The sequence below is a fragment of the Corylus avellana genome, chromosome 11, assembly GCF_965113065.1.
Source record: "Corylus avellana chromosome 11, dhCorAvel1.hap1.2, whole genome shotgun sequence".
NCBI lineage: Eukaryota > Viridiplantae > Streptophyta > Magnoliopsida > Fagales > Betulaceae > Corylus > Corylus avellana.
This window is the reverse complement of record NC_142500.1, coordinates 18,322,087-18,345,854: the sequence shown is the minus strand read 5'-3', so window position 1 is coordinate 18,345,854 and position 23,768 is coordinate 18,322,087. Positions and strand designations below refer to the sequence as shown.

Genomic DNA, 23,768 nt, shown 5'->3' with positions numbered 1-23,768 from the left:
TTATCAAATTTTCAATTTAAGGTTTAAAACTCATCAAATCACTTTTTAAGGCATCCACTGTTATCAAATCACTCCATATGGAAAGCAATGATATGTAGGCATATGGCACGTTATATCCATTCACATTTTGATACGTGTACATGTTTTTGAGGCAGCACAACACCAAATAATTCCTTCAAGTATTTTTAGAAGAAAAATGCTAAACATTCTTTTACTCACACACTCTCAAGTGCATACTCTCTGACATGACAGTCAAAATTATTATTGAATTTTAGATCTAGTGGTGATTTGTCTAGAATGTTAAAAAATATGCATTTGAGTGTGTAGCATTTTCTTTTTTTTAAAAATGCCACACCAAGAAAAAAAAAAAAAAAAAAAAGCAACAAAGAAACAAATAAAAACAAAATGGGGTGGTCAAGCCACCCACACCTTGGCCTTTAAGAGTAGCCAAATCATCACAAAGGTCATGGGGGTGGCTCAACCAACCATCTGGGCACATGGGGTGGTTCCTCCTCTCCCCCTACCAACCTGCACACATTAAAAGTGTTATTTGATGCATTTTAAACCCTAGCATATTTTCCCTTTCACCCTCTTGCCGGGGGTTGTGTTTTATCAAAAAACCCTAAGATCCATATCCCCTAAATCAGCGTGTTTTGGAAATGTTGGATGATGGAAATGCATTTTGGTATATCTCTCAACCAAATGTATTATATGACCTGAGCACGACTCTTATATCTCAGTTTTTCAATTGACTACCTAAATTTCTATGATTAGCAATGCTGCAGTCTGCAGCCATTACAGATAACCCCACAAACAATTTAAACATGCTCAAAATTGAAGGGCAATCAAAATATGTATCACATCAAAAAGAACTCCCGGCGACAAACTTGTGTGAAGCGGGAGACGCAAGATGAGAGCTGCCAGCCAGATTGAAAGAGCTCTCTTGAAGTTGAAGTTGAAGTTGAAGTTGATTTAAAAACTGCTGCTTTTGTGGGAATCTTGAAGTTCCTGAACCAAACGTCGTCTTCTTCCTCGAGCTACCACAGGTTGCAGTTATGGCTTGATATTAGATAGAATCTGAGAACAGTCAAAAGCAAGTAACGCTTAATGCCCTGGCAAATTCAGATATCCTGATGACAATTGCATGGAAACCCTAGTCTCATGAATGCTTGTGGATTTTATAAGTAGAGTACACTTGAGTAGCAACAGATGGCAATACCTTGTCAGTGAATATGCGAAACACCTCCATTCCCATAGCTTTTTCAAGTTCCTAATCAAGTAACAATAGATTTTAACCGATGCTGTATTACATGCTTGCTCAAGTAACAATTTAATTTGATGATTGAACTACTTACATTCTGTGCATCTGGGGAACTATTAATATTGCAGATGATTTTCTGCAGGTTTTCATCCTTCAAAGCATCACAAATTTCGCTGGAAGAAGCTGCATGAGGAAATGCAATGAACTTACATCTAGTGGGAATTGTCTTACCAGACATGATTTCAAAAGTGGGGTTTGAAAGCAGGATCTCACCCTCCACCCCTATTCTTATGGAAGAAGGAAAAGTAATTTGAACCAGAGCTTATTCGCACAGAATAATTTTTTTTTTTTTTGTAAGAGCACATAATAAAATTTTAAGCTGGATCACATTCAACAATATGTCAATATACCATGTGGCAGGATTTTCTGGGGTCATATGACTAAGGACACTTTTTCTTTCAACTCAATCTATTAAATTGACACGTGCTCAAAATGCACATGATTCTCACGTGCAATTTGAGCACATGTCAGTTTAATAGACTAAGTTGGAGAAAGTTCCTCCAACCTCCTTATGACTAATTGTAGCCGCCCGATTAGTTGATACAGCAAAAGCACCATGACAAAAAATGAATAACAACAATCAAAACACATGCCAGTGATGCACACCACATTAAGCTGATGAGAACAAAAACTAGAAACAGACATGCTAACAAGATGTATACTGACTGAAACTAGAATAGCATAAACAGGCCAAAGTTTTACAACTATGAAAGAGACACCATGAAATACCAATAAAGAGAGCACCCTCTAGAGGCGATTGGATTTCAAAAGATTTACAGGGGAAGTGTGGGAATAATGGGGGAGAGGAATGAGCAGATATATCGATGACTGCAAAACATCAGCACATTTAAAATGCAATATCCTAAGAAACCATTGAAGCTTCACCACTGAGTAGCTTATTGTCATGCCAAAGTTTTGCATGTAGAAAGACCCTATAGATATTTCAGGCCAGGTTTGGAGTAGCCTATCTAACTCTCCTGATTCACCTTTATAATTATTAATTCATTCTCAGAGTTGCTTTTTGCCCCCCACGGTTTTTCACCTTTGCCAAATTTGATCCAAAGAAGCGTGTTGTATCGCTTCATATTGTTGATTTACCGCTAACTGCCCATGTCAGTCTCTTCATATTTGTATGTGCTGTATCTTATACTTTTTACGACTTTGGCGCTTAGTTTGCATGGTCACGGTGGTATAAAGGTCAAAAATCTAGAAAAAGGTCATAGGGGATGACAACGGCATCACAAAGAAAAAGGCAATACATGGGCAAAGGACAGCTATGCCCTCCGGATAAAAACAGCTAGAACACAAACAAATGTTTACCACTAAAACATAGGTGCTTGATACGGTAACTTAGATTTTTTATTTATTTTTATAAAACACAATTTATCGAGAAAAAAAAGGGGAAAAAACAAAGAAAGAGGAGAACTACAGTACACAGGAAATAATGCAAACGGTTGCTCTAAAAGTTACAATATAATGTTTAAGAGATCCAAAAATTCCAAGAAAGAGGAAGATGGGATACCATCTATAGCGACCATCCAATCACAAGAAAGACTTAACAGACATAAACTTAAAAATGTTTTGAGATAACGCAATAACATCAAAAGTCTGGCTATTCACAGCACTCTAAATTGTCCAATAAGAAAAAGAGGAACAGTCATCCATGATCGTACTAATTCTAAGCTGATCAAATGTGCATTTTCAACACAGTATTAAAAAATCTGTCTTAGTTATTACCCACTGAACCCCAAAGAGAGAACAGCAGTGGCAAAAAATATCTCTTGCAACAAATGATTGTCAACAATCTTGACACTAACTTTATACAGAACACCAATCCACAAGTGTTGTATGGCAGTCTTAGTAGGTGCCCTAGTAAAGCAAATACTGAACACAATGCCTAAGTAACCCACGTAATAGAACATCATAAGAATGCAGACATCAGACACAACATTCATCGCTAACCTCTAGCAAGCCCTATTCTCTCCTTCATAGGTGCCATAGACCCGCCCTATGCAACATCCTAAGAAAGTGGGCATCAAAATAGTATTCCTCATTAACCTCTAGAAAGTCTTAGTAAGTGCCCTAGTAAAGCAAATACTGAACACAACGTCTAAGTAACCCAAGTAAAAAACATCATAAGAATGCAGACATCCGACACAACATTCATCGCTAACCTCTAGCAAGTTCTATTCTCTCCTTCATAGGTGCCATAGACCCGCCCAATGCAACATCATAAGAAAGTGGGCATCAAAATACTATTCCTCGTTAACCTCCGGCAAGTGTTATCCTCTCCATCACTATATCCTGATCTGAATAGAAATAAATCAAAAAGAGAAACAACTGATTCCTGCTTCCAATTTTCAAACCATCTCACAAACTTGAGATTCCAGTACAGAGTCTCCTTGAAATAACTAGGTATGAAGCAAACATACATAATTATCCTCAGTAATAAGAAACAAATCAGGGAACAAGTTTCTTAAAGCAATCTCTCCACCACCATGTCATACGAAAAGCGAACCAGCTATGATTGTCAATTTCAAACATAATGTATGCTATAATAAGTTGCAACCTCCAATTATGCTTTTTTGAAGGCCCAACTATGAGATCCACTCTCCAAATCAGAAGACCACTAACCCCATATTTCCTCATTTACCTTTCATACCTCATTAACGATCTATGCATGAGCTAAGCCAATCCACCATCATTTCTCATACTTTAAGAGTCTCTACATTGTCCGCCAACATCTGTATGATAAGATTCAAAACCCTGCTTATACTAGTATGAAATAAAAGCAAACTTCTGCTCAAGTATCACATCTTCTGTACGTGCATAAAATAATACTCTAGGGTTATACCTGCTTTACTTCTCAAAAAAATAATACCCTAGGGTTATACCTCTGAGCCAGTTGAAAACCCATACCTATAGCCTCCAGTTGCAACTTTTGCAGCACATCGCCTGGTTCTTCAACGTTTAATGGTCTCTCTACATTTGACTCTGGAACCAGATCTGATGAACATGAAAAAACCAAAGTTGCTTAGGAAAAATGGAAATAAACATAGTTAAATGATTAAAGTTCTGCGAGGAAGGATGTTTGACATGAAAATTGTAGTAAAAGGGCAAACTAAACATCATAAAATGCATTTCTGAGTTCCTCTAGCATGAGATGATTGCCAAAAGTCATACAGAAAACTAAACATCATGAAGAAGCTTGAATACCAAGTGCGATGTGTATTCATGCCTATATCATGAAAGGAAAAAAGAAGTAAAAAACAATTGTTACATTGCCTATATAAAAGAAACATTCATTTGAATAGTGAAGATAATGTCTAGTAATGCAAGGTGAGTATGGGATTGATTGAAGTTTTAGAAATTGAGTTTCAAAACAATGCATTTGAAGACAAAAATTGAAATAAAAGATAAACAAATATAAGTACATCAAGAAAGGAGAACAAAGGAGGGGTTAATAACCAAAAGAATAAAAGAAAGTTCCCTTATGGAAAATAAAATTCTTCAATTTCATAGAAATCTTCCACAGTTGAAAAGCCTATTAGTAAACTGACTAAACAAGGATGCGGGGGAAGGAAAGAGGAAGGGAATTCTCTTTGTATAACATAGATACTGCATAATTATTTCTAATAGCCATCAACAAGAAGTTATCACTCTGTGATAAATTAAAAGCACCTAGAAATAAAAGAGTACATTACCTATTAAAACAGCTGAACAACATAAGTAAATTAACATGAAATTGGACTAATGTAATTCTTACTTGGTTTTTCCTCAGAAGATACTGGCTTAGCACATGGAATTTCTGCACCATTAATATGAGCTCAAGTTAGCTCTCATCACCAAAACGAAAAAACTCGTACCATTCTTCGTTAATCAGTGGTTGTTTCATTTTGATAATTTATTAAGTCTCTTGAGCTTTACCGAGGAGCCCTCTTTCCCCCTTCTGATTAATGGTATTACATGCTCAAATCTATATAGCCTCTTAACTCTAGCTAATATAGTGTGGTGGTGTTGGAATTTAGAATTTTCTTCATTTCTATTGGCGGTTTTTTTTTTTTTTTTTTTTTTTTTTTTTTTTTTTCTAGAAAACCCAAGAGGTATCTCAATGATCCTATCCAAGCCATCAAATGGGATTTTCTAATAGGAACAAGTGGAGTGAACGCTATAAAAGTCTGAGACTAAGAGATACAGAGTAAAAAAAAAAAAAAAAAATCAGAAACGTCTAGTTTTTATGATTTTCTGATGAGAAAATCCCATTTCATTGTCATTCATTAAGAGATAAATAGCAGCAATACAAAATAATACAAAGTGGCCAACCTTTATGCTTCTTGAAACAGACCAGTGAACAGCTGCAACAAGAATAAACAAGAAAGGGATAGTTATCAATGGCATTTCAAATTCTTTTTCCAACAAAAAGAAAAACATCAACACAACAGGATTTTTTGGTGTCTAGTTTGGCTTACTAAGGTGTCAAACATGAGGGACACTTGTACTTGGACTGTGCTTCCTTGCATACTTCACACAGTCGAGGACCCATTTCACCCTTCCACTTCTACATATCAAAAAATTTATAAAGTAAACATTTTTAACCACAAAACACAAGAAATCAGAGTTTTTTTGCTGAAAAACGAAATTTCCCTTGGGTTAAAAATACACAAAAATTCAAACAACAGTCTTTTTCAAACAAAAATAAAACCAAAATTACATAGCGAGAGAGAGAGTTACAAATATAGCGGAGCTGGGACGTCCTCTCCACTCTACTCTGGCCTCCTGGTTTTACCAATTCAACACACCTTCAAGAGACAGAAAAAGCCGTCTGGCCCTGGTGTGGTTAGTCCCTACGCCAAAACGCGGAGTTTTGAGTTTTTTTTTTTTTCTTCCTTTATGCATCCCACGTGGCACAATCTTGACCGTCATCGCACATTGAGCTTCACAAAATATATATATATATATAACTTACACACTAACCAGTTGGATCTCAAGGCCAGCACGTACGCCCTTTACTTCTCTCTCAACGCACTCTTCCTCGATCGAGCCGAACCAAAATCCATGGGTCAGGGAACTCCGGGAGGTCTGAACCGGGGCGTACCGGGCGACAGGAAGAACGACGGCTCCGACAAGAAGGAGAAGAAGTTCGAGCCGGCGGCGCCGCCGGCCCGCGTGGGACGCAAGCAGCGGAAGCAGAAGGGCCCGGAAGCCGCGGCTCGGCTGCCGACCGTGACGCCGCTGACGAAGTGCAAGCTCCGGCTGCTGAAGTTGGAGCGCGTGAAGGACTATCTGCTGATGGAGGAGGAGTTCGTGAGCAACCAGGAGCGCCTCAAGCCCCAGGAGGAGAAGGCCGAGGAGGACCGCTCCAAGGTCGATGATCTCAGAGGCTCGCCCATGAGCGTTGGGAATCTCGAGGAGCTCATCGATGAGAACCACGCCATCGTCTCGTCGTCCGTCGGCCCCGAGTACTACGTCGGGATCTTGTCGTTTGTGGACAAGGACCAGCTCGAGCCTGGCTGCGCCATCTTGATGCATAATAAGGTGAATCGTGTTTGTGTTCATTTCTTTGGGTTTTGAGTGTTTGGTTTCCGAGAAAGTGAAGGAAAACCGGTTCTTTTTTCTTTTTAGGTTTTAGTTCATGGTAAAATCAATCGACTAAAGTTCGTCGAAGAACTCTTTTTGAAATTATAGGCATTCATTTTAAATTAAATGGTTCAGATTTACCGCTTCAGCATTTACCACGTTTGATTTTCCCTTTGTTCAATATTTTAGCCACTTGGTGTTTAGTGGGAAATGGCGAGGTGGCGAAATCTGAACCTTTTAATTTAGAATTAATGGTTATGATCCTAAGAAGTAGAGCATCTTGATGCTATGTTTGTTTGTTTTAGAATTTGAGTCTATGCTGATTTTGTTTGTTTTGATTTATAGGAATACGTGATATTATTGTATTTTTTTAAGTAATGTCAAATTTGATTAAAAGCGTGATATTATTGTTGTATGAAGCTTTGTATTTATGGATGATGGCGCATGTGTGTCATCTGTCGATTAGTTTTAGTGATTTTTTTGTTCGTTTTTGCCCCTGCTGGTTAGATGGTTCCTGTAATTGATTTATTACTTATGAAGAAAAAAAAATCAATGTTTCTTTGGGAACTCACTTTGCATTTATTTGACTAGAAACCTAAATTCTATGCATGTAAACTTACATTGGACAAGAAAGAAGTTTGATGGCGGCCTTTTTAGATGTGACAAGAAGTTCAAGGTTATAATGAGAAAATATTAAATTTCTATAGGTTAGTGAAAACTTCATACATGCGCACACAAAAGGGAAAGAAAAGAATAGTGAGGCCACAAACTGTCACATCATTGGTGACGGTTTGTTACAAGTTTTATGTAACAACCCAGGGAAAAACGCTAGCCACATCTGCGCTATCACTCCTAAATGACTAGTCAATTTGGAATTTTCCTAGAATTCCTTATAAAGCTCAGTTTCTCCTAATAATCAGGCAATGTGAGACTTAGCACTCATTACTATCCTTAAAAGCCATCCACTTTATGTGGGCTACTCCCCATCTTCTTAATATTGGATCAGGGTGTTACAAACTCTCCCGCTTAAACTCCTGATGTCTTTGTCAGGGTTACGTCACGTAGTAGTTCAGTACCACATGGCTTGACGTTACTAGGTGTCTTTGATACCATTTGTAATGACACAAGAAAAGTGCTAGTAATATCTACACTATCACCCCAAAATGATTAGTAAATTTGGAATTTTTCTAAAATTCCTTATAAAGCCCAGTATCACCCAGTAATTAGGCAATGTAGGGCTTAGTACTCATGACTATCTTTACAAACCACCCGCTCTATGTGGGCTACTCCTCATCTTCCCAATATGAGACCGGGGTGTTACATTTTATGCCTCCAATAACTTTATTTTTATTTTTTAAATTGACTTTACCTATTATTGTTGCACATTTTGGTTCTTACCTCTAGATATTTTCTCAAATATTGAGGTCTGAGTTCTCAGGAGATTGTTCAATAATATGATTTTGCACGGCCAGTAAAGTTTGATGAATTTATCATTCATTTTGTTGCCCTCTCTATTTGCCCAAAAAATGAAAATTCATTTGATTAATTGTGTCATTTCTGATCTGTATTTGTTTGCCTTGAAATAGTTCTTTTGCCATTAGATAAGTAAGAAATATTTTAACCTTACATTATCATGGTCCCTTCAGGTTCTTTCTGTTGTTGGGCTTCTTCAAGATGAAGTTGATCCGATGGTGTCTGTAATGAAGGTTGAGAAGGCTCCACTAGAATCATATGCTGATATAGGTGGTTTAGATGCCCAGATACAAGAGATTAAAGAGGCAGTTGAACTCCCTCTAACACATCCTGAACTATATGAAGACATCGGTATCAAGCCTCCTAAGGGGGTCATATTGTACGGAGAGCCTGGAACAGGAAAGACCTTGCTTGCCAAGGTGTGTACTTGTGTTTCCTCTTACTGAATGTTACTCTCTTTCCATATCAGTTTATATTCTGTTTCCTTCTCCGTATCTATAAAATGGAATATGATCCAATATAACAGCATTAAAATAGTAAAACACCCCTTGCTTGTAGAGATGGCATATGGAATATGAACTGATTAGTTTTTGTAGCATCCAGTTTAGGAGGTTTCTTATGATTGTTCACATGGCTGGATTTTAATATTTGTCTCATGTCTCATTGTAGTAAATAATGTCTAAGAAATGTGTTTGTTGTTGTCTGGGCTCTCTATATCTACAAACTCTTCGATCCTTGCTATAGGTTTCTGCATCAAAACCCCAAGGGGTTGGTTCAAGTGGTGAAGGCCTTGGACTTTGGTGGCATAACCATCAGGTCTAAAGTTCGAATCCCATTGGGTCCAAACAACTCCTTTGGGCCACACCCTTGGAAAAAGCCAGATTTAACTGATCTGTGTGGTGAGGGTACGTTGCACGATTCCGGGGTTTATCCTTTAGGGGTGGGTACACGAAGTGACCCTGCTTTGGGGGTTCCCCATCAGAAAAAAAAAAAAAAAAAAAAGGGTTTCTGCATCAATTAGCTGTATGTTATTCTAAAGAAGTTGTCTTTTATTAGTTTCCATATCTGCATGGTTACATTGCAATGGTAACACATGCATGTGCACACATTCAATCACACAGACACACATGCCACATGAGCATGACTTCTGCTTTTCAGTGTCCGAATATTGATTGTTTTATGGTACATATTCACTAACTAAAGCAAATCATACTATCTTTACAATCTGTTCAATCTTTTAGAAAGTGTAAAGTACAGTGTAGTGTTTTGGGTAATGCCAAGGTGTTGGTCTCAAACAGTGAAAAAGAAAGGCAGAAAAGTAACTTCCCATTGTAAAAATGCCAAATCTCTTAAGTTTTAACTGCATGGTTCAGTGGATCCCTGTATTATTGAAATAGCCTTAATTTAAAACATTCCTGGTAAAAGCTGCTTAGATCTTGAATCGCATTCCTTTTATTATCCATCTTCTCTTAGGTAACCATTAGATTTTAGTACCAAAAGAAGAGGGGGAAAAGGAAAAGTAGTAAAAGTTGGCTCTTTCCATTTTATTTTATTTTAATAGAATTTCCTTAGCCAAAAAAGAAAAAGAAAATATTTACATGAAAAAGAAAAAGAAAACATAAATCATCAAGGGAATGTTAACTTTCTAGAGCACCTCACGAATGGGAGGTGGATCCCTTTACCTTGTTCTTCAATTTGTTGTATTTCTTAAGATTGAGACGGGCTGGTGAAGACAAGTCTTGTTGGGTACCTTCCAAGAGGGGCTTGTTTGATGTTAGATCATACTACAATGTCCTTGTTCCTCATGATAGTACTCATTTCCCTTGGAAGAGTATTTAACGGAATAAGAATCCTTTGAGAGTGGCGTTCTTTGTTTGGTCGGCCGCATTAGGGAAGATTCTCACCATGGACAATCTTCGGAATAGGCATATCATTGTGGTTGATTGGTGTTGCATGTGTAAGAAGAGTGGAGAGTCAGTAGATCACCTTCTGCTCTATTGTGAGATTGCCAATGCTCTTTGTTACGCTATCTTCAACAGTGTGAGGCTGATTTGGGTTATGTCTAGTCAAGTGGTAGAACTCTTTGCATGCAGGAGAGGGCAAGTTGGTAGGCCTCATTTTGATGCAGTTTGGAAGATAATACTGTCCTACCTTATGTGGTGTCTCTGGAAGGAAAGAACTTATCAAAATTTTGAGGATAGTGAGCGGGGCATAGGTGGAATTAAATGCTTTTTCCTTTAAGACACTTTACCATTGGGCTGTTGTCTTTGATTTTAATATTTCTAGCTTTCAAGTTTTTCTAGATCTCTTCCTTCCCTTTTTTTTTTTTTTTTTTTTTTTTTTTTTTTTTTTAAATAAAAATTAAAATTAGGTGTTTCTCATGTATACATCATGTGTACCTGGGTTGCACATTTGTGCTTTTTAATAATACTTGTGTTCACCTATCAAAAAAATTTCTTTACTCCAAAATGCTAAGTGCACGATGCATTGATTTTTTTCCCATAGTATGATACACTCTTATGATGTTGGAGGAGGGATTTTGGATCCAGGCTAGAAGCAGTTCTGATCATCTTCTGTTTTCAGGGTTTAACCACTTCTCTCTCTCTCTCTCTCTCTCTCTCTCTTGCTTAGTAGTGACTGGATCGAGAGGCCCAAATTTCCCTTCTTTTCCCCCTCTTAGTATTATCCTCGTGTATGAGTCTTGTGAAGCCTATGCTTCATCTCTGTGTTGCCTCAGCAATGTCCCTTCTTGATATGTTTGGTAATCCAGAAACTATTGAAATCATTAATATTTAATAGAATGCATTGTATGATGATACTTCTTTACCATAAATGATGAAAACCATTAATATCTGAGAGAAGACCAGATAACATATTTGCACACAAAGCATATGATAGGTGAACTTAGTGAGAGTGCAATTCTATACGCACTGGACATAAATACAGGCACCTTATATGACACAGCTTGGTTGGTATGATGCTCATATAGGACAATTGGAGTAAATATTTCAATCCGTGTGTCATTTTAAATATGTGTAGTATGTGTGCCTGAAATGGTTGCACTATTGCAATTATGAGCATTCATTTGATCTGTTCCCCTGCATAGTAGCTTGCTAGGGCATTTCTTGTAATGGATTACTGTTGTACCTCCATGCTTAGTTTGAATAGCTGCTTTGTTTAAGTAGTTTTAGCTTGTAAGCTTATTTCTTCTGTTTTCAGGCCGTGGCAAACTCAACGTCAGCAACTTTCTTGCGTGTAGTTGGTAGTGAATTGATTCAAAAATACTTGGGTGATGGTCCAAAATTGGTGAGGGAACTCTTCAGAGTAGCTGATGATCTCTCACCTTCAATTGTCTTCATTGATGAAATTGATGCAGTTGGTACGAAGAGGTAAGTGTATGAACATTAATTAGATAGCAGTTTTCATGGTGTTTTTCTGATCAATATGCTGCACCCTCACAGGTATGATGCCCACTCAGGTGGAGAACGTGAAATTCAAAGGACTATGTTGGAATTGCTTAACCAGTTGGATGGTTTTGATTCAAGAGGAGATGTGAAAGTGATTCTTGCAACCAACAGGATTGAAAGTCTTGACCCAGCCTTGCTTCGACCTGGCCGAATAGATAGAAAGATTGAATTCCCTCTTCCTGATATCAAGACGAGGAGGCGCATTTTCCAGGTACACTTGGTCATGTGAAAGCTACACTTCGCATATCTTTTAGCTTATTCTTTCTAATAATTGAATCTGCCATGTTTTCTTCGATACGTGATTAACCAAATATGTATTTCTGGATTGCAGATACACACATCAAGGATGACATTGTCCGATGATGTCAACTTAGAAGAATTTGTTATGGCCAAGGATGAGTTATCTGGAGCTGATATTAAGGCAATTTGTACTGAAGCTGGCTTGCTTGCTTTAAGGGAACGCCGTATGAAGGTGAATTATGCTTCCATTCTTTATATGATTTTTGGCTGATGATTTTGTTTTTTCCTTATTGTTCTAGAGATATGTGTTTTTTCATACTGGAATATTGTTGCTTGCTCAGAAGTTTAATTTATACAATCATTAGCTCCTTTCACTTATAATGAAGTGTTTTGAGAGCGTCCTGTGTCCTGTGTGCACAGAACACAAACTGGGGTTGTCACATCAGTAATTGGGGATGCGTGACACCTTAGGTTGCTTCTGGTGCTCATAGGCACAGAACAAACTAAGGCCTTTGAGGTTTTCGTAACATTTTTCTGAAGTATTGGTGGTTGAGAGTTTACTTTTAACAGCTTTAATGAGTATTGTGTGCAACATGGAATTCGAAGGGCCTCCGCCTTTCCATTTATTGGATAGAAAGGGAGGGCGGGGTGGAAGACTTTGATTTTTTCATGTTGTTAAAGAGTTGAACATCTCTCTCTCTCTCTAATTTAGCAACTTAGTAATGGGAACTGTTGATTTGCTTTTATACTGTGGAAGGGAAGATACATGCCAAATAGAAACATAATAATGCATCGATAATTTAGATTCTGTGTTCTTTTAATTTAAAACTTGTGATGTGCTGTTATCATTTAGTTTAAGGAAACTCAAGTGCTTTAGTCTTAAGCTTACCATCCATGAAAAAACAAAGGTTGTATTCATGTTATTTTAAGGTCTCATGTAAGTTATGTAATAAATGCATGTTTTTGGCGAAGCTCCAGATACTCGGTGCCAAATAAAAAAAAAAAATGTTCAACTTCTAATTAATTATGTGCTTCAGGTAACACATACGGACGTCAAGAAGGCAAAGGAGAAGGTGATGTTCAAAAAGAAAGAAGGGGTACCTGAAGGACTCTACATGTGAAGAGATCATCCTGCATTGTGATTCAATGTATTTATTTTGCTTATATTTTGGATTTGAAACTAATTTTGATTTGTTGTCTCCGTGTTTGAATTTCTCTCTCTCTATATATATATATATTGAACTCAGACGATTGGCATTTTTTTCTTCAGGGATTTAGGTTCTCATTTAAGTGCTTTATTTTAATGTTAGTGATTCAGAGTTGGTGCTTCCTAATGCTAAGGTGGCATCAAATAACCTTTAGAAAATGATAATTTTTTTCTTCTACTATTAGGAAATGATAATTTATCTTGAATATGATTCTGTCTTTTCATCCCATCTGTTAAAAAATAGAAATCCGTGATTTCGTCGTCTGTATAGAGTAACCATTGGACTAATAAGGCTTCTTTCTGCACACTTTCTCGGATGAGGATTTGTTGCACTTAGCTGCCTGAATTGCTAATAATTTGGGCAGTTTTATAGAGCAGGTGGTTGCGGGACGTACCTACCGCCCGGGTTTTTGCCTTGGGCAAGTAGGGGTTGCCTGGAATAAGTGGATCCTGCGGCTCCTTTCTCCATGGGATTGTCTGACTTACCAGCAATTCGAGTGCCCCAAGTGTAGGGAATTCAGACCTCTTTTTCACGCTACAATAATTCAGTCAAGTAAGAAAGCAAATGCCGTTAAATTAAATTAAATTACTTGAAGCAATGAAATTTTTGAAACAAATTGGTTTCTATCCTCAAACTATTGTTCAATATTTAGGTGTGAGCATTTCATGTAAGTTAACAATATGGAGTTACTCTGTCTTGGATGTTCACAATGAACAATGAATGTGCTGTTGGAGGAGTAAGAAGTTCAAAGGCATTGGAGTCACTTCTAGTACTTCACATTTAATAATTAACTTTTTTTTCTTAATTTGGAAATAGAAAATCTCATGTTCTCAATACACTTATTGTTAAGCAATGAAACAACATTTAATAGAATTTATAGCTCCTACAACTCATTAAATGACTCAATACCCATTAGTTAAGAGCATCTCCATTTCAAATGAAATGAATAGTAGCTGAGAACTTCTCTCTTCTCTACATGTTGACTTCGACAACAAAGAGTTCTTAACTGGTTTGGCTATTTAAAGGGTAAGTATCATATGAGCTTTGACAAATTTGAAATCAAGCCATAGAAAATGAGTCATTCCCTCAGGTTAGCACTCTTTCTTGTCTTAGTTCTCTACATGAGTCAGCCATCGACTACCTATTCACTCTTCAAGAAGTACGGGGTTCTCATCATCAATGGGTTCCAAAATCAGACGTTGAACATCCATTGTAAATCCGAAGATGATGATCTTGGCCTCCAACATATCCCTGTGAATGGAGAGTTCCAATGGCACTTTCGGATCAACTATTGGGGCACTACACTCTTCTTTTGCAACATGTGGTGGTCGGGTGGACATCGTAGTTTAGATGTTTTTTGGGCAGATAACAAGTTTATTGTTGACGATTGTGGCGATTCAGATTGCCGGTGGATGGGTGAAGAGGATGGAATTTATTTGTATATTTCAAAGCATAATGAATATCGCTTGCAATCTAGGTGGGAACCATGGCAAGCATGAAATAAGCTATTAAGGAATGCAACTTTATTAATTTTCTCTAATAAATAAGATGAAAATTTAGCACTTTCTCCTAAGTTTTCTTCATTTTAGATCTCCATATCAAATTCTTTACTTTTCTTCTTTGTAAAAGAATGTAGTGAGACTAACTCTACGATGTCGTTTGATGGCATTAATCAAACTTGAAGATTTTTATCATAGGGAATATGGCTCTGAAAAAGGAAAATAGAAGTGGAGAGAGGCTCAAACATGTACATCTCAAGCCAATGGTTTTGTTTTGTGATTTTAGAGAGAGAAGGGAGGGGGGGTGGTGAAAAACGAACCCTATGTTTTGTTTTTTTCACTTGATTGGGTAATCTAGTTAATTTTACATTTTTTCATTCCAATTTAATGGCTAATTTGGATGAATGGGGTACAAAGACATTAAAATTTCTAAATAGGGTCTAAGTAAGTAATACATTGACTCTTCATAATAGTCTGCTAAAATTACATTGATTACTTCGGAGAACAGAATTTTCTTCAATTTAAATAAATTGATAATATCCATTTTATAGTCATGATTTAAACTTAGTTCATCTAATGGTATACATCGAGTCAATGTTGTCACATCTTTAAAAAAGTTTGAATAATAAGGAATTATGTATACCATTAAATTCATAAACTTTAAATCCTAACTATCATTTGAAGTAAAAAGGATCATTGTCCGTATGTTATGGTGAGTGTTAGAATATTAATTAAATAATTAAATTTATCATTTGTTATCATTAATTTTTTTTAAAATATCTGGTGATATATTGATAAAAAATAATATAAAAATAAGCATGACTGTAAAGGGTAGTTTAATCTTTTCCTCACATGCACAATCCACACAAATATAGATGCATAGTTAAATAACAAAAAAGAAAAAAGAAAAAAGAAAAAAGAAAAAAGAAAAAAGAAAAAAAGAGGAGAGATAATTTGAAATAGAGATCTAAAGAGATGAAAAAGTTTACTGATTAGAGAAAATTAAAAAGTTTTCTCCCTTATTATTTGCCTTGAAGTTTGTCATAGTTCCCACGTATATTTCAAGCGATATTCTTTATGCTCAAAATTGAACAAGTAAATTCCACCCTCTTTACCCATCCACCGGCCGGCAATTTGAATCGCCACAATCCTGATTGAGAAACTTGTCATCATCGGTCGGAAACACTTCGACGTAACGTTGTCCACCCACCCACCACATGTTGCACCAGTAGAGTGTGCTACCCCTAAAGTTGACCTGAAACTGCCATTTGAACTCTTCATTGACACCGATATGACGGTGCCGTAAATCGTTGTCTTTGGACTTACAATGAACTTCTAATATTGTATAATCTTTGAACCCATTGATGACATGAACTGTGAAATGGTTTATGAATGCGTTGCTAGTTATTGGTTGACTCATGATCATGATCGAAGAGAGCCAAGAGTGATAAATTGAGGGAAGGACTCATTTTCTGATTTGAAAATGCTTCGAATGCTACTCCTCCTTTAAATATGTACCCAAACATGTTAAAAAGAAGTTCCTTATCCTTTGAATAATATAATATGGTATTTTATTCAATAATTTCCCGTACTTTACATTTCACATATATTGATATATATAGACAAGCGAATTAAAACGATTGAACATGCAATAAAGACATTAAAGGAAAGTCATTCAGATGGATTAGTGTGAGATGATGTGATTCCTTCTTGACAAACTTTTTTTTTTTTTTTTTGACATATCAGCACAAGAGGGGGAAGAGAGATTCGAACTATTGACCTCCGTTTCATTAGGCGTAGTCCTAACCGATTGAGTTACTTCTTAAAGACTCTTTCATGACATACTCTATTGAATTTGAGAGCCATAAAAGCTCTTTGTTTCATTTTTCTGATGCTACAATTAAGAAATATGGATAAGGATGACATACAAATTCCGTGTATATATATATATATATATATATATATATATATATTTCAAAAAACAAATGTTTCAATTGTGGAAAAGAAGGACACTATGCTGACAAGTGCCCAAAGCCTCCCAAAAAGATTAAAAAAGAGATTAATGCTATATATATATATATATATATATATATGATTTCAATTTTTTTTATTCTCCTTTTTATATCCTCCCAAATTGACATGTGTTTTAAAATTACCATTTGATCAAAATTCAATAGTGATTCATTTCAAATTTAATGGTGATTTTAAAAACTACATTTTGAATCAGAGGATAAAATGATGGTATATAGCATTACTCTCTCTCTCTCTCTCTCTCTCTCTATATATATATATATATATATATATATATATCAAAATCCAAAGTGGGTCCTGCAGCTCCTTTCTCCATAGGATTGTCCGAATTGTTAGCAATTCGAGCACCCCTAGTGTATGGGATTCGGACCCCACTTTCACTCTACAACAATTCAGTCAAGTCGGAAAGCAAATGCTGTTAAATTAAATTAAATTACTTGAAGCTATGACATTTTTGAAACAAATTGGTCTCTCTCCTCAAGCTATTGTTCAATATTTTGGTGTGATTATTTCATGCCAGTTTACAATATGAAGTTTTTCTATCTTGGATATTCACAATGAGAACAATGAATGTCTTGTTGGAGGAGCAAGGAGTTTAAAGGCAGTGAAGTCACTTCTAGTACTTCAAATTTAGTAATTAACTTTTTTTCTTCTTAATTTAGAAATAGAAAACTGATATGCTCAATACATTTATTGTTAAGCAATGGAACAACATTGAATAGAATTTATAGCTCCAACAACTCATTAAATGATTCAATACACATTAGTTAAGAATCATCTCCATTTCAAATGAAATGAATAGTAGCGGAAAACTTTTCTCTTCTCCACATGTTAACTTGTACAACAAAGAGTTCTTAACTTGTTAGGCTATTTAAAAGATAACTAGCACTTCAGCTTCGAAAAAATATGAAATCAAGCCACAGAAAATGAGTCATTCCCTTAGGTTATCACTCTTGCTTGTCTTAGCTCTCTGCATGAGTGAGCCATTGATTACCAAGTCCCTCTTCAACAAGTACATGGTTCACATCATCAATGGATTCCAAAATCAAACGCTGGACATCCATTGTAAATCCAAAGACGATGATCTTGGCCTCCAACATATCAATGTGAATGTAGAGTTCCAATGACATTTTCGGATCAACTATTGGAGCACCACTCTTCTTTTGCAACATATGGTGGTCGGATAGACATCGTAGTTTGGATGTGTTTTGGGTTGATAACAAGTTTATCGTTGATGATTGTGGCAATTCAGATTGCCGGTGGATGAGTGAAGAGGATGGAATTTATTTGTACATTTCAGAGTATAATGAATATCGCTTGCAATATATATAGGTGGGAACCATGGCAAACGTGAAATGAGGGATGCAACTTTGTTATTTTTCTCGAATAAATAAGTTGACAAATTTAGCACTTTCTCCGAATCTCGCTTGCAATATAGGTGGGAACCATGGCAAACATGAAATGAGGGATGCAACTTTGTTATTTTTCTCGAATAAATAAGTTGACAAATGTAGTACTTTCTCCTACTGTTTTCTTTACTCTAGATCTCCCTGCAGTCAAATTCTCTACTTTTCTTCTTTTAGAGTAAAACAGAGATATTAATTAAGCAAATATTATAGAAATATTATGGGATTGATTGTATAACGTTATTTGGAGCTTCAGAATTTATTGTCCTGGCTCCCATTTGTGAACAAGTTCATCACGTTTTTCTGGGCTATTTCGCAAGTAAATTCCATCATCTTTTGCCTTCCAAATACAATCGCTCGAGTCGCATCTATGAAAAAGCCAATCATCGTACGACGGCCAGAACACGTTGAATGCAGCATGGGCCTTGTTGGTGCGCATGTAGCACCAGAAAAGAGTTGTCCCCCAATAGTTTGGAGTGAAGCCCCAAGAGAATTCTGACCCAACCCGGAGATAGTGGGTACCCAAATCATCGTCTTTGGATCGACTTGCAATGGAGGAACAAGATATGTCCCGTGCTCAATTTATTAACAACGTGCAGATGCCATTTTTGCAGTGGATTTCCCTTGGGGAAAGACTGAGATGAGGGGTTGATCATGGCTAAAGCCAAAACAAGTAAGAAAAGCATTAAGCTGATCTTGTGAGTTGTCATTATATATAATTGATCAGAAAATAGAAAAAATATGGTCTATATATAGTTTATTATTCAAAAGGCCAGAGGAAAAAGGTTTAATGCAGAAGAAATTATATTTTTGTGAAGATATATATATATATATATATAAGGGGTATTTAATTATACAACAAATTAAGTAAAAGAATAAAATTCAATGATTTTACTGATTTCGGGTTGTTGTGAGAATTCCTTAATTAATTTTTTGTTTTGAAGGTTAATGAGGTTTTTCCCTTTTTGGGGTTCCACCATATCAGCACTTTCATTAATACTCCCCCACTAGTTACGTACTACAACATATAGTTTAGCCGTTTTCAAAAAGGAAAAAAGGTGGGTTTGAAAGTAACAATTACACAACACACACACACACACACACACACACACACACATATATATAATTTTATTCTTATGAGGAAGCATATAGGAGACGAGTAAGAGTAATTTTAGGTGGCTATTAAAATTATCTTTTGATCAAAATTTAATAATGATAAATCATAAGCTCAATGATGATTTTAATAGCCATCTCATTCTTAGTAGGATACAAGTAGGCTAGCTACCTAAAATTACTCAATGAAGTAATGCTACAAGTCTTCCTCTTGTGTTCCTCTTAAGTTCCTCCAAGAATGATGTGACTATTAAAATCATCATTGGGCTTGTGATGATGTTAATTATACTTGGCTATTACATTATTTCATAAGCAAATAAATAAAAAAAGATGAGCTGAATTCAGCATTTACCATCATCAAATGGGAAATATGATCATATTTCTCATTTGTGAACAAAATCATCACGGTTTTCTGGAATGACTCGCAAGTAAATTCCATCATCTTTTGCAATCCAAATGCAATTCTTCCAGTTGCATCTGTAAGAAAGCCACCTGTTGTCCTTCTCCATCCAAAACACATCAAACGTTGCATGACTCTCGTCGTCCTTTCGCATGTAGCACCAGTAAAGCGTCGTCCCTAATAAGTTTTCTTTGAAACTCCATGACAAATCCTGCCCGACCTCAAGATTTTGCCTGCCCAGATCATTGTCTTTCGACTTGCAATGAAGGAACAGCTGCCCCACCCCCATCCCATTATAAACATGCACGTGCCATTTTCTAAGAGGAAATCCAATCTTTATTGTCTCCTCCTCATCGCCCATGGCTAAAGCCAAAACAAGTAACAAAATACACTTAAGCCTCTGTGATGATCAGTCCTCATCATTGTAAACGATATTATCTGCTCGCTCTAAAGATTTTTTATTTATTCACTTTGATTATTACCCACCAAAAACCAACAAATTATTTTGTTTGCGTGTCTATTGGATTTGTTGTGCATCTACAATTAAAGGGGTATTTATACAACAAAAATTCAAAGAACAATAAAATCCAGTGATTTACAAGTTTGTAGTTGGTGGGAATTAATTCCTTTTTTGTTCTGACGTTGATAAGGTTTCCTTTTGTGATATTTCAGATGGGAATTGGTGAGATTGATGAAGTTTCCTTCTTGGGTTCCACCATGCAAATATATATATATATATATATATCAGCACTTTCTTTAACAATTAATCCTCTCAAATTATAGGCAATATTATGAGCAAATCAGTGATAATTTCTAAATTGTTACATCAAGTTAATTACATTAATGTACAATGATTAATTACATTAAGTTGATATGTGCTGTCATGGTTTTGTTGGGTTGCAAATAAGTGCCCTTTGGGAAGTTGGTAATATATGCATTTGGTATTTAATTTAATGAGGTTTATTACTCCATCCATAGATGAATAATGTATTTTTTTTTAAAAAAATTCTTTTTCTCCATTTTTCCATTTCTGTGAAGGGTGCATTTACTCCATTAATATCTCATAAATCTCCTACCGCAAGGGAGTTAATTATAAGGTATACCCTATCAAGGTAACTTTTTTTCTTTTCTTAATTCTAAGCTAAATTTTCACCCAAAAAAAGAAAGAAGATCAATTTGAAATCCTTTATATTAACTTTTAGTAACTAAGCATCCCAACTATATATTACGTGGCTCATGGCGGCTAATGCCAAAACAAGTAAGAAAACCATTAAGCTTTTCGATCGTTGCTCTAATGTTGTTGCAAGTGAGTCAAGTGACGGACCATAATTGCTTATAATTTTTTTTTTAAAAGTGTCATGGTCTTATAGCTTATTAGTCAAAACAATATAGCGAGATAAAAAAAGAGAATGTAGAAGAAATTATTATTTTTTGTTTTTGTGCAAACAATCTAATTAAATATTATAGAGATTCTTATACAATTGTGTCATTCCCTTTAATTTCGTGAGTTTGCCATATATATATATATATGTTAAATTTTAATGAAGGATGGGTAAACTTTATTATGTCATCCATATAAATTTTACTAGCTGATTTTTTTTTTTTTTTTTGGGTCTAGTTTTTACATAGAATATTATATTTGATGATGGTAATATATTTGAGGATGTAAGGCTTTAACGTGTAGATATAGATCATTGGTCGAATCACCTTAATCTATGTGTCATTATTATTATTCCGCTATTTATTTATTTATTTTTCTATTTCATTATTAATTTCTATAGAGGATGGGTAGAGAAATTAGCGGCATGCAGCTGGCATGGCGACAGATTGCATGTGGTTGCCTAGATCGTTGTCTGAGGAGTGAAGATTGGCAGTGGGTGAACAACGTCTTGTTTTGTTTGTCTATGGGTTTTGGGGGCCTCCTGATCATCCGTTGTTTGCACCATATGCTATTCATTGGTACAAATCCAAGTACTTATTACACTCGTTGGAAGTGACAACAACAAAGGCAAATTCAAAGGAATCTCTATAGCTAGGTTGGGCGTCCAGTCGTTAAAGCTTTTTTTTTTTTTTTTTTTGGTTGGAAAAATTGGTTATCATATATCAAATCAAAGATAGAGCATATTGCTCCATTAATATTGCATCATGGATACAATCAATAGTTACCTCCAACTAAACCTTATCCATGAAATTCTGTTTTGCCACATTAGCAAGCCTATGGGCAGCTGTATTAATTAGCATCTCTACTTACAAAAAGACACTTCCATCATTTGAGGGATTTAAGAATCCGTTGTGTGTTTGCCACGATATGACCAAAGCGAGACATGTTTAACTCCGTCGAACAAATTGCCTTAATCACTACTTGAGCGTCACCGTCCAAGATGAGGTTTTGCATGCCCAGTTCTTGACAAAAACAAACTGCAAAATAGGCACCCACTCCCTTAGCTGAATTGGGTTTTGGGAAGTCCAATCTTGTATGACTCCTCGCCGCAATGACAAAGCCTTCATGGTCCCGCACCACTATCCCCAATCCCATTCGCTCCTGTAGAAAATCCAAGCTCACGTCCCAATTTGCCTTGAACCATCATGCCGAGGAGATAATTTCATGATTTACGGCTACCCTTGTTGCAGGTAAAAATTAAATTTCAAACAACCAACCAGCTGGATAGGTCGGCCATAGGAATGGAGGGCAACTAGTGATACCCTAATTACCCTGATCATAAGAAAAATAAGTCAATGATCTTCACATGAAAACGATACTCTTATTAATCCCCACATGGCCATTAATATGGTTAATATGGTATGTCATGCGCGCCCTAAGAGGAAAATGATGCATCCTTGCTGCCAAAGTTACCATGTTAGGCGAGTAGCCTCTCCCATAGAAAAAGGGTTCTCCCTAGGTACGAGTACAATCTCTTTCCCCAAAACTCCCTACTTAATTTTCTCCTAAAAGAGGCTCTACTAACTTAAGTATTGGAGGTTCCGCACTAACCCCAATTTGACTGTCATTACCTCGATAGCTTATAGCATTTGTTTTGTAGGTGAATCATCGCTAGTTTAGCCATACAAAAATCTTGTTCAACACTATAAAAGAAAGAACATTTTTTAATCATTTTTTAAGATCTTAAAAAGAGTTACAAGGACATCTTTTCCTTGCCATAATGTATTTATTTTGATGAGTACGAATTTATTAAGAAACAAAATAAGAACAAAAATGATTCGCAAGCAACTCTTTCAAAATAAAATGGCTTAAAAGCTAAAAAGAGCTAACACAAACAAATGTATGTTATCATTTATTTCACATACATAGTTAGATAGACACTTTATATCTTAACCACAAAATAAATACTATAAATTTCATTTTTTTTTTTTGAAGAGGACTATAAATTCCAATTGAAACGGAGATGATGGTATATATTCCGAACAAGAAAGAGTGTGTAGTCATCAATTTCACAAGCTTTTGAGGGGCTAGCTGAATTGAGATCCCCTCCAATTGGGAAGAAATTTGAGATTTTTCAATTGTTAATTATGACCTTTCAATTTAAATTCAATGGTCTATAAAATGCTAACTATTTTTGTATAACCGAAGCATTAAATGCTGGCTTTTGTTTTACCGGGGTTTAAATGATTTTATAGACCATTGAATTTAAAATAAAGGGCTACAATTAACAATTGAAAAATTTTTAATTTCTCCCCAATTAAAAAGGATCTCGATCCGTACTAGCTAGCTGGCTGGGTTGCATTTGACCAAACAATTCTCACCGGAGCAAATTAATGCAAAGCCTAACAGCCAAGCTTTGTAGTCAGAAGTTGCAGTGTGAGTTGGTGGCATCTCTTTACTACACATCAATGACTCGATTCACTCAGTCGAGCTGCCATTGCCGGAGCTACTAAATTCGACACAACTCAGCTACTTATTGTGGGTCACCTCATTAATGAATTTTCACCAGACATAATAAATCTGTCACGCTCCACGCGTTTGATGTTTGCAATATTGTTAATTATCGGAGATATTCACAAATTTTGTCATGTG

At 36.0% G+C, this 23,768-nt stretch overlaps 4 protein-coding genes across 4 annotated transcripts; 2 read left to right on the top strand and 2 right to left on the bottom strand.

Moving 5' to 3' along the window:
* Window positions 1-688: 688 nt before the first annotated feature.
* On the bottom strand, window positions 689-6,164 carry LOC132166780 (HIT-type Zinc finger family protein). Its single transcript, XM_059577666.2, has 8 exons — window positions 6,053-6,164; window positions 5,791-5,879; window positions 5,645-5,676; window positions 5,088-5,129; window positions 4,241-4,327; window positions 1,356-1,444; window positions 1,220-1,270; window positions 689-1,077 (listed from the first exon to the last, which is right to left on the bottom strand). Exons 2-8 carry the CDS (start codon window positions 5,862-5,864, stop codon window positions 1,054-1,056), a joined length of 399 nt encoding a protein of 132 aa, XP_059433649.2. The 5' UTR covers window positions 5,865-5,879; window positions 6,053-6,164; the 3' UTR covers window positions 689-1,053.
* A 130-nt stretch (window positions 6,165-6,294) lies between these two features.
* LOC132165690 (26S proteasome regulatory subunit 4 homolog A) lies at window positions 6,295-13,324 on the top strand. Its single transcript, XM_059576350.2, has 6 exons — window positions 6,295-6,856; window positions 8,545-8,790; window positions 11,591-11,760; window positions 11,833-12,049; window positions 12,170-12,310; window positions 13,116-13,324. The coding sequence occupies exons 1-6, from the start codon at window positions 6,377-6,379 to the stop codon at window positions 13,197-13,199; spliced, it is 1,338 nt and encodes a 445-aa protein (XP_059432333.1). The 5' UTR covers window positions 6,295-6,376; the 3' UTR covers window positions 13,200-13,324.
* A 1,035-nt stretch (window positions 13,325-14,359) lies between these two features.
* On the top strand, window positions 14,360-14,785 carry LOC132165833 (S-protein homolog 1-like). The gene has a single exon (XM_059576513.2). It carries the CDS (start codon window positions 14,360-14,362, stop codon window positions 14,783-14,785), a length of 426 nt encoding a protein of 141 aa, XP_059432496.1.
* Window positions 14,786-19,718: 4,933 nt separating this feature from the next.
* Window positions 19,719-20,096, bottom strand: LOC132165834 (S-protein homolog 74-like). The gene has a single exon (XM_059576515.2). It carries the CDS (start codon window positions 20,094-20,096, stop codon window positions 19,719-19,721), a length of 378 nt encoding a protein of 125 aa, XP_059432498.2.
* Window positions 20,097-23,768: the final 3,672 nt, after the last annotated feature.